The sequence below is a fragment of the Pocillopora verrucosa genome, chromosome 8, assembly GCF_036669915.1.
Source record: "Pocillopora verrucosa isolate sample1 chromosome 8, ASM3666991v2, whole genome shotgun sequence".
NCBI classification, from domain to species: domain Eukaryota; kingdom Metazoa; phylum Cnidaria; class Anthozoa; order Scleractinia; family Pocilloporidae; genus Pocillopora; species Pocillopora verrucosa.
This window is the reverse complement of record NC_089319.1, coordinates 16,510,043-16,523,867: the sequence shown is the minus strand read 5'-3', so window position 1 is coordinate 16,523,867 and position 13,825 is coordinate 16,510,043. Positions and strand designations below refer to the sequence as shown.

The window sequence follows — 13,825 nt, the reverse complement described above, 5'->3', positions numbered from 1 at the left end:
AAATTGTGAGAGCAGATCAAATTAGAGGCATTCTGCATCCAAATGAAGAAATGTAAAATGGTTTCTGTGTTTACATAGCCTGATGTAAACACGCGGGAGGTTGGGAGAACTTGAGATAAGCGTAGGAAACCACAACGCGAAGCGGAGTGGTTTCCAGCTTATCTCGCCAATCAGAGCGCGCATACTATTTGGAAGTTTAGTTGATCCTGAATGTGATCTGTTTACAGACAATAAGGACTTTTGAATAACTGTAATACCTAATTACTTCTAAAAAGGGTATGCCACGAAAAGGCCTTAATTCACCTGCCTAAACAAAAGAGAGATCCTCAACACTTGAAACCATCAGAGAGTTGAATTATTTTATAAATTGTTTTTTTTTTTTTTGGGGGGGGCCTAAGGGGGAGGGCACCAACTTGGCTCCTGAGAGTTATTTATTATTGTGTTATTTTTTTTAGGAAGGATATCAGAAGTCTTCTCATTCATAAAGGTGATAACAGGTGGACTGAAATTTTACCTCTCTAGCAGTACTTTGAGTTATAGCCTAACTAACACGTTCTGTTTGAGTCCAACACCTGCTAAGCTACTTCCCCACTGGGAGTAAAGGAAATGATTTACTAGAATTCATACCACAAGTTCTGTAAAATTTGAAAGGAGACACTTGAAGTTAGCCAAGCAAAAAACCTATTAAAACTGGGATTTGCAAGCCTCACCGATTCTCTTTTTCTAAGTTCCTCAATCTGCGTCAATTTGAAACAGACAGGTTGTAACTCAGAAAATGGCTGCATCGCGAAATATACGAAACACCTATTGTTCCGGTGCTCCTTACATCTTCGAGTCCTCCCCGTTAGAATTTTCTAGCTCTCCCAATCTCCATGGTAACCATAGATTCGATTTCCAGATTTAGCTTTCTCGGTGGAGACTGTATTATCTCAAGAAGTTTAAGTTATGGCGTTTTCTTCTCGATCAAAAACAACTTTTGGGCTTCCACCAAGAAAGGAGTCTCCATCAGAACTCACTTTTGACTTGAACAGCTTCGTTCGTCAAGCTCCTCACGATGAAAAAGACAAACCACTGAACACTGCTCAACAAAGATTATGGCTTGACATCACTCAACTGGATACCACACAGTTGGAGCAAATTGACGATAAATACAACAGCAACATGTGGAAGAATTTCAAATTTGTTCGCCCAAAAGACAGTGCTAATCGTGAAAGAGGACGAAATTCACTGCAGTACCCAGATGGTATATATATGATTGCAGATATTTATCCCTTGTCTGTCCCTAAACCATCGCGAATCGGTGACCATACTTACCGGAAATTCTTGCAAGAGGTGAAATTGCCGCCCACGACACAGAAAATAGTAGGATGGCAGAAAAAGGGAAAGCAAGAAATACAGTCAAGGACGTTACAAGTACAAAGCGAATGTCGTGCACCGCCATTAGACTGGGAGGGAAATATTTTACCCCCAGCAAAATACAAAAGATATCCACGAATGGAAACTTTACTGTCGCCGGATCAATGCGTTGCGTTTTATCCGTCCTACAGTTCACCATTTCCGAGGAAAATACCCTCGATGCCATCGAGTTCGCTTTACTCTCTGTCTAGACAAGGAACTCCATGGCATTATGGATTACGGGTTAGAAGGCCTCAATACGATGGAGGCGTTGGATAGTGGATAGCTTACGAACGAATAAACGGCTCATAAGCGCCAAGATTCCATACAGGTGTTGATTGACAGCAGAAGGCAGAACAAAGTTAAAGAGGATTTGATTACGGCGATGGTAGTTACAGTGAAGACAAGGAATAACGTCAAACATCGATTGACAGATACCTCTCCCTCTCTGGAAAACACTTCCTTTATTAGATCCACAACTGGCAGGCCAGATTGCTCCATTCAGAGAGACAATTCCATCACTAATCAGAGCAGATCAGTCAATTTCTAACTAACATCCACAATTAAAAATGATTTCAATTGAAAACAATTTAGTGGCCAGTGTTAATTTTAAAATCATTCAATTTGGATCAATGGTGTGTACACTTGAGCGATGTCCCTCATAGAGTATGATGAACCACATCTTGTAACTCTTTCTCCAATCAGGATAGCCTAAGTGTAGCCATACCCTCCTCCCTTAGGAGAAATGAAAGAGAGGGTTCCTTCCCTTCTGCTTCTCCTTGGGGGAAGGGGAGGAGGAAATGGTAAAGCTACAGGTAAGCTTCAATAAGGATGGCTGTATAAAGGATTTTGACAACCCAAAGTTCAAGCTGTTAACAGCCCACAGATGAACAAGATAAACTAACAGCATTGGTAAACTGTGAAGAAAATGCTTCTGTGAGCAGTAGCAAGATGATTATCTTGTGAGGATCACTAAAGCCATAGTCCTTAATAGTTTGGGTAATGTTGTTCTCCTTGCCTGAAAGGAACTGAGGAACAGTTGCCACAGTTTAGTTCTTTACACTAACATTTTTGTGCATCTCAGAATGATCCTGATTTTTTCATTGGGAGAAGGGAATAAAAATCTTCACAGATTAGTTTCATGCAAAATAGTCATCACATTATCACAAAGTACAACTCTAGTTTATTTAAGGATTCTGAGTGGTGACTAAAAAATGTCTGCACAGAATATAGGAGAGAAAATGGTTGTCCTCAATTCTGCAATCCATCTCAATATTACAAAGAATTAAGTTATTTATATTGTTGGCCTCCAAGCTAAGTATTTGTCAAAATCACTTTTAGGTTCATCATAGCTGAACATACAAACACATAACATCAGTGAAAAAAAAGATTGGCAAAATCTGTATTTATAGCTTACTTTTTTTCAATTCAGTATTTATCATCTGGGAATAAATCTAACATTTTACTACAACTGTTACAAGTTGTAAAAGTTTCTTGTTTAGTTAAAATTGAGGGGTGAAGTAATTACTCTGATGCTAAAAAAGGAGATTAACCTGTACATCAAACTCCAAAATGTTCTTTGATAGCTTCTATTAGATCAGCCTTTTTTGAGCCACATTTGATGCCAGCTGCTTTAACAAAGTCTTTAAGCACTGGGACAGTGAGCTTGGAAAGCTGAAAACATGAAACACAAGTTTGAGTTACATTAAATTTTTAGGATTTGTAATACTTTGAAGTTTCTGCAGTCTTGAAATCCTCAGTTTTGCTAACACAAGAACAAAGCACAAAACAATCTAAAGAATTAACTGTCAGACTGCCATGGGAAGGTCAAGGGTTAAAGCTACAGACTGGACAAACACTAAGGGTCTTATATTAACTGAAGAGAATATGCTGCCTTTCCTATGACATCTACAAATGTTTTGATGTTCTAGTTTTCACAGGTAAGGAAGATAAATTGTAGGCCTTGTCTGCTGCATGTTCTCAGTGCTGGTTAGCAGAGGACATTAAAGAACCCACACACTTCTCACAAAGAGTAGGGAACAAAGCTGTTGGTGTTGAAGTCTGGCCTTGATTTTGAAATTGGGGGCACCTTCAAAAATTTCCTTAGAAAACTGTGAACTGCTCAATGGAGTCTAAACAAAGTCTCCAAGAAAGTGTTGTAAAGAACCATGGGTTTATCCATATGGCATTACAGAAATCAATCATTATTATCATTATCATTATTACAACTACTGGCACTCACTCTGCCTTGCTGTGCCTCTTCTCGCATGTTAACTTCAACCCCATCTCCTGCTTTAGTTCTTTTGGCAGCACCTCCTGATGAATCCACAGCCTAAACAATTAAATCCAAGCAAATAGTTAGGGTAATGTAGTGGTCCACTAAAAAACTGTGTTGATCATTAACCCTTAAACTCCAATGATCTCATTAGCAATTCTCCTAACTGTTTGCCATACTGTTCTAGTGATGTTAGTTTGGCGAATTTGGTATTGGATCAACTTATAATCTCCTAACTTACATTTTCCTTTATTCTCATCACTTGTCTGTTTGATATTGTATTGATATTGTAAGGAGAAATTCTGTCTTGGTCACTTGTGGGGGTGAAAGGGTTGATTAACCCAATAATTTAGTACTATCAACTGAGTTGATGACGTATATTAGCACAGTAAAGAGTTGCTAATACTGACATTTTTAGTGTTAGCTCTTTCTCAAAGTGAAGGGCTAACAAAGGGCTCTGACAAAGGACTACTGCTTAAAATATCAGCTTTGAAAACTCTTTATAATGGCCAATTTACCTTATCAACTCAGTTGATAAACCAAATAATCTTTTTACCCCTCACTGACACAACACCACAGTTTCTCTATAAAATTGCTTCTTAGTTCGTTACTTAACCTGGTTTGTTTTCAGGTTTGTTTCTTTTTACCACCTTTCTACAGCTGGAGTGAGTGAGAATCTGTGAGGGTAGAACATTTTTCAAATCGTTTCATACCTTTCTCTTTGGTGCAGGTTTGGCATCTGGATTATAATCATCAGGAAAAACTACATCTTTAAACTCTTTTATGGCTTCCCTGGCTTGGCAATCAATGGATTCTACCTTTGGTTCTACAGAGAAACATTTAATTCAACTGTTAATGAAGTATTGAAAGCTTAGAAGTGTTTCTTACTCTCTCAATTTGAGGGCTGCACTTTCCACACCACCTTCCTAGTGCACTTAAAAACAGTAACTTCGTCCAGGGCAATTGGTATTAATTTTTTGCAATTCAATCCTAATTCCATTGCATCCCTTGTAGTTTCACATTTATAATTGGTATGTTATCAAAAACATAAGTTTTCTTAGTGTAATGGGTTTAGAAAATGTTTGACTCTTACACTAAAAATTTTAAACAATCCAAATTAAAACAATAAATCATTTACTTGATGACTTACTTGTCTTCTACTGTGAGAATAAATCAATATGAGAGTAATAATTCACCTGTTAAGTCAATAACCTCTTCAGGCTCATCTCTATCCAAAGCTAATGCCTCCAGGTTCTTGTAATGTTTCTGTAGGGCTGTAAATAAGTGAACCCTTTAACTCACAGAGGTGGTTAACACGTAACTTCTCCCTATGGCATCCATACATTATCCAGCAAAAAAGTAATGAGAATATGCAAACTTATCAGGTAAAAGTTGCTATGATTTTGATTTAACACCAAATTCTTGTACCTTATTTACAAGGACATGTGTAGCAGGTAGAGCAGAGAATACACATTTGGGAGTTAATGAGTTAAATAATATTAATTTATATTAAAAAACACAACAACAACAACAGCAACAAAAAAAGCAGAACATACAATTTAGAGGAACCTCTAACTGTGCCCACTAAGCAAGAGGCCATCCATTGTCGATAACATTATTATGCGATGTTGTAAAGATTTGATTGGTCAAAAGTTCCGTTACATTGCCTCATACAAAAAAAGAACGAATACCGATGACAAAATGTTAAAAGTCAAAATTCCTATTATTTACTTTATAATTGCATGAAGACCACTAATTTGAAAGCTTACTAGGATTCTCAAAATTTGAGCAATCAAATCCCAATGTGAGTTTCTTGATCACTTCCTTGGCTTTATTCACTTGTTCTGTAGTGGCTGAAATTAAAGAAATAACAAAAGTGCTAAATTTAGGCTACATGATTATTATACTGTAATAATACTTATCACCAGTAATAATCATGGATTAGAAAAATGTGCTCTATCTCTAATAAAACAATACTTTTTCATCACAGTACTAATTGCCAAGAAATATTTGGGAACTGTTCTTCACTTTTACCATTTTATTTATTATATTGATACACAATATTGAAACAAATGTAAATATAAGAGGTGAAAAGGTGACATGGAAAAGAAACCTTGAGGCTTGTAGAACAATACTGTGTGGTTCAAATCTCAAGTAAAAATCACCCTGATGCTTGTAGGTTGTAACCTTTACCATAAAAAAATATCTTCTTAGTAGGTTTTTTTGACTTTGTTTCAATTCTGACAAACCCTGATACCTTTAGGAGTTTCCTCATATTTCAATTTCCTAAGATCATCAGTGAATGGAAGAAAAATTAGATGAAATCCAGGAGGGGTAATTTGGTTGTTATGCTCATCCAGTTCTTCTTCCTGTAACATAAACACATGACAATCAAAAAAATCAAGAAATGCAATGATCCTCTCAGCTGTGCTGCAATTTAAACTATGCAGTTTAGAAGCTCGGAAAACTTAAGGCTTCAACAGGATTGGAACTATACCTCCCAGATATTAATTTGGTACTATTACAATCTGAGCTACAAAGCCTCATGTTGGGAGCAAGTTAAAATTTTTTAAAGGGTTCCTCTTTCCCTCAGAGGAATCTGATCATAATTTCAAATGGGATAAATGTCACTTGACCTGCAGACAAAAAGCAAGTTAAAAGGGTGAATTTTTTCAGGTCAAATGAAATTTATATCATTTCAAATTGTGAACAATTGATGATGGTGTTCAAAAAAGAAATTAATGTCCCACCCAAAGATAATTTTCTTCTTTGTGAGGTACATGTATTATAGTTAATTAATCGCCAGAGCAATTCTCACCTGTGGGAGTAGAGCTACAAATCTTGGAGCAGTATTGGCCCTTGGAATCAACCGGCATATTGGAATCACATCTCTAGCAAGACTTCTGTTAAGAAGTGCAGAGAACAATGTTGTACTCCCAGAAATATTCTGAAAATAGAGTTGAAAAAAAAACATTCTTGTCAACATTCTGTGCTTTAATATTTCAAGAGAAATAATTGTTTATCATTACTACATCTCTGCTGCCAAATTTACAATAATGTTATTTCACTACCTTTTCATTGGGATAAAGAAACTGTGCTGGTCTGAGGTGAAAATAGTTCTTCAGTGATGACCTTGGTTTGAACCCCATTAAGAGAAGACCTGAAAAAGTTTGTGAAGGAGAAAGAAAGGATGCAAGAATCAGAAATTACAAGCCACAATTATAACCCTCAGTTAGTACATGCACTATTATTGGTCAATTTAGCGGGCCATATTTCACTGTATGGCCTACTAAATTCAAAAGTTTATTTGAATTGGAATCTTCCCTCTCTGTTTGAGCCCACAAATATAATTATTATCTCATTAACCCTTTACACCCTAACATCAGTGAACATATTATTCGTCACACTGTTCTTTATACATTTCCTAGGTGCTGACAAGGAGAATTTGTTTGCCAATCAAAAGGTTCCTTCCAAGTGACCATTTCCTTCATTCTCATGACCTTAATGTGTGATTCAGGAGTGATATTGTAGGGAGAAATTGGATGCTTGTCACTCTTAAGATTTAAAGGGTTAACCTCCTTTTCTAATTCCACATAGTAAGTGATGGAGCCTCCTTTTTCCTTCTTTGATTTATGGCCCAAGCACAAAACATGCAGGCCATAAATCAGAGCTGAAAAAACTTGATCCATAACTTATAGTAGGGACCTCAAACTTGATTTTGCTTAGTAAGAGGTATTTAAAGCAATCTGGTTAATGGAAACAAGTTTCTTGTAAATGCAGGTTGGAAATTTGTAACTGAAATTACCTGGGCTGCCAAAGCTTTTCATTTCTGCCACCTCCTCTTTCTCAAAGATAACCTGAAATTCAGCAATTGGACTAAAACTCATTGCACAAATATAACAATGATAAAACAATGCTGTGTATTGCAATGTCTAGTTGATAATAATTTCTTAAGGTAATAAACAAAATTCCCTTTTTTTTGAACAATTATTAACCCATCTCTCCCCCCCCCCCCACCAAGAAAAAAACAAACAGACCGAAAAAACAAAAAACAAAATTCACATACTTTTTCACCTCCAAACATCTGATAAAGCTTTATATCTGTTGGCATTAGATCTCTGCCAGTATCCTAAAGAAAGGTAAGATTAATTCAAACTGAAGATTTGTAAATAAATTTCAATTGAAGATAAGTGTTGACAACTGATTTAACATATAATCCATAATGAGGTTCATAAACAAATATCATATTTCATGTTAACTGCAAGAAATAAGTATTTTTACATGAATTTCAGCGCAAAGTGCATAAAAAAGCCCACCACACATATATATTTGGTGTGTATTTTCACTTCTTCATTCTTATGACTGTCTAGGTTAACATAGCTGGATTTTGTTGCTGGTCTGCAAAGATTGTATCTGTAAAAATAACACAAATTATATGAATTGAAATAAACTTACTAATTATATCTCTCAGTAAGTATATTGTGTGCTGTGATTGGTTAATTTAGTTGGTGGTATTTCACAGTTCTGTAAGGCCCGCCCAATTCAAAAGTTTGTCCGAAGTGAAATCTTCTCCCTCCATTTGAACCCTAAGATATGATTACTACCTTACCAACCTTGTTTTCTCGGTCCATACTGTAAGTTACAAAACCTTAATAATTTTTGCTAGGGTTTATGGAATGCAGGTGCCGTAAGTCCAAGGTGAAAAAAAAAAAGTGGTCCACAACTTACAGTAATGACCTCAACCTCAGTTAATAAGAGTTTCTAAGGTACCAGTTGGTTGGTATACAGGACCTGAACAATGAGTTTGACTCGTTTTTCCTTTTATTCCAGATGAACAAGACATGTATCCTTCCTTGACATTCAATTTAAACTTCATCATATTTATGGTCTCTGTAAAAGAGGTTCGATAACAAGGGCAAGTAGGATGTAAGCTTCAACCACAGCATAACCAGGAACTTACACAGACACTCCAAGCTCAATTCCATCAGCCAGCATAAATGGAAGAGTTGCTAATGGTCTTTTCTTATGCTCTTTCTTTTGCACTCTGTTACAAGGAATGAAAAAAAAAAAAAAAAAAAAAAAAATTCAAATCATTTTCTCCAGACAACAATCAAGAGCTACTTCAGTTGATGACCACTTCCTTTACTCTCATGACCTTAATGCCTGATTCAGGGGTGATATTATGAGGAGAAATTAGATGCTAGCCACTTTTAGGAGTCAATGGGTTAATATCAAAGTCAAACACTTGTCAGGAAAACCAAATTCAACAGAAATTTTCTTTACAAGTCACCTGGTTAGTAGTTCCTCAAACTTCTCAGCAGGATCTGGCAAAATCCCTCCCTCATCATCATCCATTTGTATTACATCCTGAGCAGTTCCCAAATCATTCAAAGTAAAGATACAAAGGAAAAAAATTGAAACTTTGGCTGTGTGTAACAATTCTAGGCAGTCAGAATAACTCAGCAATGGAGAAAGATGTTTTTGTCTTGTCACAAGTGTGGGAAAAAGAAAAAATTCTGAGTCCTCTGTGAGTAATCAAAACTCAGACCTTTGAATTCAAAGCACAGTTAATAGTATGCAAACCAAGTGACAAGCTTATCCCAGTTTCCATGGCCTGAAGTGACCAGAAGTATAACTACTCCTCCCTGAATGGGATGCCTTTTAATCTCAAGGTGACCCCCTCAGCATTTCATCAGGCTTCCCTGACAATTTGCCAGTACCCATTTATACTCCTAGGTGGAGAGATGCACTGTGAAAGTAAAGAGGTTTGCATAAAGACATGGCACATTGACCCAGCCAGGTCTCAAATCCCTCCACCCAGAGTCCAGTCTACTGTCATTAGACCACCTCATCTCCCACAGTGATATAGTGGCATATCAAGAATTTATCAACAACCCACCATTTTGATAACAAGAAGACAGCAACTTTAAAATAAAAGAAGAAGCTGGGCTCTCTTTAATTCAAACTAAGGACAACTAACTGGGTGAAGAGGAAAGGGAATCCAAGTTATGCAAATAGCATCTTAAAATAAACACTAATAGTACAAATACCACAATGTACCTGGTAAAAAAGACTTGAATCGAAAGCATGGTCTGGAGGCTGAATGTGCATCAGTTCAATTGCAATACCAATTTCATTCAAATCCTGAAATAAATTGATCTACATTACATTTTATATTTCAGTATCAGTTACCATTATCTTTGGAACTACAATGCAACCACTTAACCCTTTAACTCTCATGAGTGACTATCAGACAAAATTTCTCCTTACAATATCGATACAATATCAAGAAGATAAGAATAAAGAAAAATGTCAATTCAGCTATATGTAATTGATCCAAAACCAATCCTCTGAACTTACCTTATACAAATTGTACAGCAGAGTAAAAAAAAATTACTAACGAGATCTTGGGAGTGAAAGGTTTAAATGAAAGAGTGAGCAGAAATACATGATTGTATCAAAAAAAAATCTTACTCTTGATTTTGTCTTGGCTTGTCTCTGAAAAAGAATTAGAGGAAAGGAGATCAATGTTATTAAATCGATCACCATTGATCCTTTCAATTCCATAACTTAGTAACAAACAACTTCTCCCCACAAAAATATTTTAATGCATCATCTATAACAGAGAATTTGACATTCAAACTCAGAAGCTGTGTAAAGGGTCATGAGGGTTACAATATTTCACTAATTTGCCATTTTACCAAATTAGGACATCCGGATGTGCAAAATATACCACAGTATTACACTGTAGAACATAGTGAAAATATGGAGGGAAGGCTGAGCAACAAAATGGCTGCATTGAATGGTCCAAACTTTGGTTCTCTTCTATTCTTTAGGCTTGATCTTTAAAGCAACACACTTCTAAGGGCATCAGTTTTTCTTGTTAGTCACAAAAACACTCCCATGATTTTGATTAATGTTGCAATGTTTTCATGTTTCATGGATACTAAGTTCAGTTAGACCATTGCATGTATTTCCCTAACTAAAAGTCCATAAAAAATTATATACTAAAAAAATGAAACAATGGTGGAAATAAATCCCTTATTCTATGGTTTAGATATAATGCAAACAGGCATTTTGTTCATTGCTCGTATATTTCCTCTCCCTGACCAGGGTCAGAAAAATATTACTCAACTCTAAAAATATCTTGGCATGTTATATGCTAAACCAACATGTAAGGTGTATGTATATGTCTATGAAATCAAACAGATTTGCATGAGCAAAACAAAAGAGCCTCAGTAAATAGTTTGAACCCAGGAGTTACAATTGATTGTGCAGTCTGAGTATCCAAATGAGGGTTGTCCTAAAAAAGATTGTTGTTGGTAGCAGTGACCAACATTTTGACAAGCTGACAGTAAGTCATCATGAGGGTCAAGTGATAATGAATTCCACTGCGGGTGTTAAAACTTCATCCATAGCCATGCACCATCTATTCAGGACTTCCTTCACCCGGATGATACGAATATATGATCATATACAACAGGAAAAATGAAAATAGGAAAAAAAAGAAAAATCTTACTTGGAGAGCAAGATTCCCAGCATGGGGATTATCATTGTTGGTAAATAGCATGATTCGTTTGTGGCCTTTTTTTTGACGACTGAAAAGAAAAATACATGCAATGGATTGTTACCAAAATTAAATAGGAGATATTACATAAACTGGGTGAGAGTATTCAATATTGACTTCTGATTTATTGGCTATTCTTACTCAATAATAGCCAGGTAGGAAACTAAGGCCATCCAAACATCTGGGACAGCAAATATTTCCATTCGGACAAAAAAAATTATCATGATTTCATTTGTCTAAACGGACTACACAGAAATGAGCAGTAAATGTTTTTTTTACCTGACTTCTGAAATATAATAAATCATTGTTCAATGTATTACATATCTTTGCTGTCCATAAAGATAAGTATTGCTTACAGATGGCAAACTAAATATCAGTTTGGGTAAGTTACATCTGTCTGATTTTGGTACTTGAAATGTGGCCGTTGATTTTTAGGCAAATTTCACCTCTTACCCAGTTGCTATCGGGTTTTTTCCGACATGTAGGATTGTGGTTGGGACAAGTAAAAATAAACACTGCACTTGTCTGAAGGAACAACTGAGCTGAAAAGAAAGTTTCTTGCTTTGCCAGATAGTGTAACTGCTTGGGTATCATCTGACAATATTTGCAATAAAAATACTATTTAAATCCTTTTTCTGTCAACATTTGCATTATGCCTTTATTTACCTATTTGAAAACATATTGGAACAAGTCCACAAAACATCATTCAGAGAAAATCCACTGTTATGTCCGAATGTGTTTCCAAAGTCATTACAACTGTCATCTGAAAAAACCCATGGATAAATCAGAAGTTAAAGGTGACAGAAATGCTGAATGGGGAAGAGATTCTTCAAAACTCAGGAATTTCTTTCAACAAATGCATAGCTCTACTACAGAATTAAATCATATACCAATCCTCAATAAGTTCTTTTTAGGGAACTTCACATCATTACTCGTTCCTACATATGATTCATTAACCCTCTACACTTTTATATCAGTGTGCATATTCTCCATACTCTTACTGACACAATTCACATGGTGTTGACAAGAGGAATTTGTTTAACAATCAAGAGCTACTTTAGTAGGTAATCATTTCTTTTATTCTCATGACCTTGATGTTCAACTGAGAGGTGATATTGTGAGGAAAACTAGATGCTAGTCACTCTTATGGATAAAAGGGTTAACTTTATTTGCTAACCTTCTAGAAATTTTTCAAGGTCAAGAATACACTGAGCATCTGGGAGATCCAGCTGCTACAAAAAGGAGGTAAAATAATGATTTAAGACCATGTTCTGTAGTAATAACAGAAAAAGCTATACCTAAGTTGACAACTTTCATCGATTTTTAATGAAAAGTACATTTAACAGCAATTAAGTATCCAAAGAGATATGTTTGCATGTTGACAATTAGGGTCAGAACAGTCACCTGATAAATGTAAACATGCTTGAAATCACTTGAATTTTTGCTTTTCTCCTGGTAAAATAAAATGAATAAAATCATTTTTTTGAGGCCAACCAATTCAGAGAAAAAGTGGATTATTAAACAAAAGACAAAAAATAAGTTTTTTCCTTGTACTTACAGTTGCATAGAACACTACACCTATCAGATCTTTGTTACTGCTAATGATCTTGTGCTTAAGGATGCTAATGGCACACTAAATAAAGCAAAATAAATTAGTGAGAGGCTTAAAAATCATTTGAGATAAATCTTATCATGATCTTAATGAATCAATTCAGAAGCTCTCTGGGTAACAAATAGCTTTATTTATATTTTTGTATGATGATGTTACAAGGTAGTTACCTTTACGCACAACTGGAAAGGGATCTCATCTCTGGAATATAGAAGCATTTCCTTTGAGCAGTCAATTACCAATATAAGGCTGTCTTTGTTATCCCAGGATGTCTATCAAAACAAAATAATTTCTAAGTTTCACCAGCTGATTAATGGAATCAAAAAGAGGTAAGGAGCAGTTTCTAAGGTCTTACAAGAAACGTTAGAAGTGTCTAGAATTAAGTCGATTAATAAAATTAAAGAACGTCGTTAAGATAGGGTATTTTTTTTATTGTTTTTTTTTTATCAGGACAAGATTGATATATTTTCTATGACCTCCTTTCCCCCCCCCCCTCCCTTCACCCCTCACCACCCCTCTCACCCCTACGAACCCGCGCCTCTTCTAATTTACAGGTTTAAACACGCCCGTCTCATGAGATCTGGCCACTTGCATAGCAACATCCAAATTACAGCAATTACACTTTAACCCCCTATGCTTACATATACGTACTTGTTGTTCGGCATCGCCAGCCTCTGCTTCATCGTCCTCGCCGAGTAAACCCGCAGTGCTCCCCCAAAATGTCGAAGACCAATGTGACATATTAGTCAGAACAGGGCAATTGTGGCAATATTTCTGATTCAGGTCCAATTTGGGCCAGAAACTAGAAGAAAAAATACTTCTTGACAGGAAAGTAAGTCAAGAAAGAATTTGCAAACGTTCTTTAGTAAAAATAATAATAACTTTCGGTGAGAAAATCAGATAGGGCAGATTCCCGCGTTCTTCCCAACTCACAAACCGATTTACTTTGTTGTGTAAGCTTCATAAAGCGACACAGAGA

The 13,825-nt window shown here is 35.9% G+C and overlaps 2 protein-coding genes across 2 annotated transcripts; one reads left to right on the top strand and one right to left on the bottom strand.

Moving 5' to 3' along the window:
• The first annotated feature begins 872 nt into the window (after nucleotides 1–872).
• On the top strand, nucleotides 873–2,544 carry LOC131791265 (testis-expressed protein 52-like). The gene has a single exon (XM_059108613.2). The coding sequence runs from the start codon at nucleotides 946–948 to the stop codon at nucleotides 1,672–1,674; it is 729 nt and encodes a 242-aa protein (XP_058964596.2). The 5' UTR covers nucleotides 873–945; the 3' UTR covers nucleotides 1,675–2,544.
• A 17-nt stretch (nucleotides 2,545–2,561) lies between these two features.
• Nucleotides 2,562–13,773, bottom strand: LOC131791264 (X-ray repair cross-complementing protein 6-like). Its single transcript, XM_059108612.2, has 22 exons — nucleotides 13,498–13,773; nucleotides 13,017–13,118; nucleotides 12,796–12,870; nucleotides 12,642–12,689; nucleotides 12,415–12,469; nucleotides 11,904–12,000; nucleotides 11,190–11,268; nucleotides 10,145–10,168; nucleotides 9,731–9,814; nucleotides 8,961–9,037; nucleotides 8,631–8,714; nucleotides 7,987–8,083; nucleotides 7,737–7,799; nucleotides 7,476–7,527; nucleotides 6,742–6,830; nucleotides 6,489–6,617; nucleotides 5,928–6,039; nucleotides 5,440–5,523; nucleotides 4,867–4,944; nucleotides 4,384–4,496; nucleotides 3,638–3,727; nucleotides 2,562–3,069 (listed from the first exon to the last, which is right to left on the bottom strand). Exons 1-22 carry the CDS (start codon nucleotides 13,585–13,587, stop codon nucleotides 2,956–2,958), a joined length of 1,836 nt encoding a protein of 611 aa, XP_058964595.2. The 5' UTR covers nucleotides 13,588–13,773; the 3' UTR covers nucleotides 2,562–2,955.
• Nucleotides 13,774–13,825: the final 52 nt, after the last annotated feature.

What these genes read in the sequence shown, in the direction of transcription:
- LOC131791265 (XM_059108613.2), top strand. Translation starts at nt 946, where the DNA reads ATGGCGTTTTCTTCTCGATCAAAAACAACTTTTGGGCTTCCACCAAGA.
- LOC131791264 (XM_059108612.2), bottom strand. Translation starts at nt 13,587, where the DNA reads ATGTCACATTGGTCTTCGACATTTTGGGGGAGCACTGCGGGTTTACTC. An exon ending in ATATGAGGAAACTCCTAAAG is followed by an intron (nt 5,524 to 5,927) that starts GTATCAGGGTTT and finishes CTTTAATTTCAG; the next exon opens with CCACTACAGAACAAGTGAAT. An exon ending in AACCTGCACCAAAGAGAAAG is followed by an intron (nt 3,728 to 4,383) that starts GTATGAAACGAT and finishes TTAATTGTTTAG; the next exon opens with GCTGTGGATTCATCAGGAGG.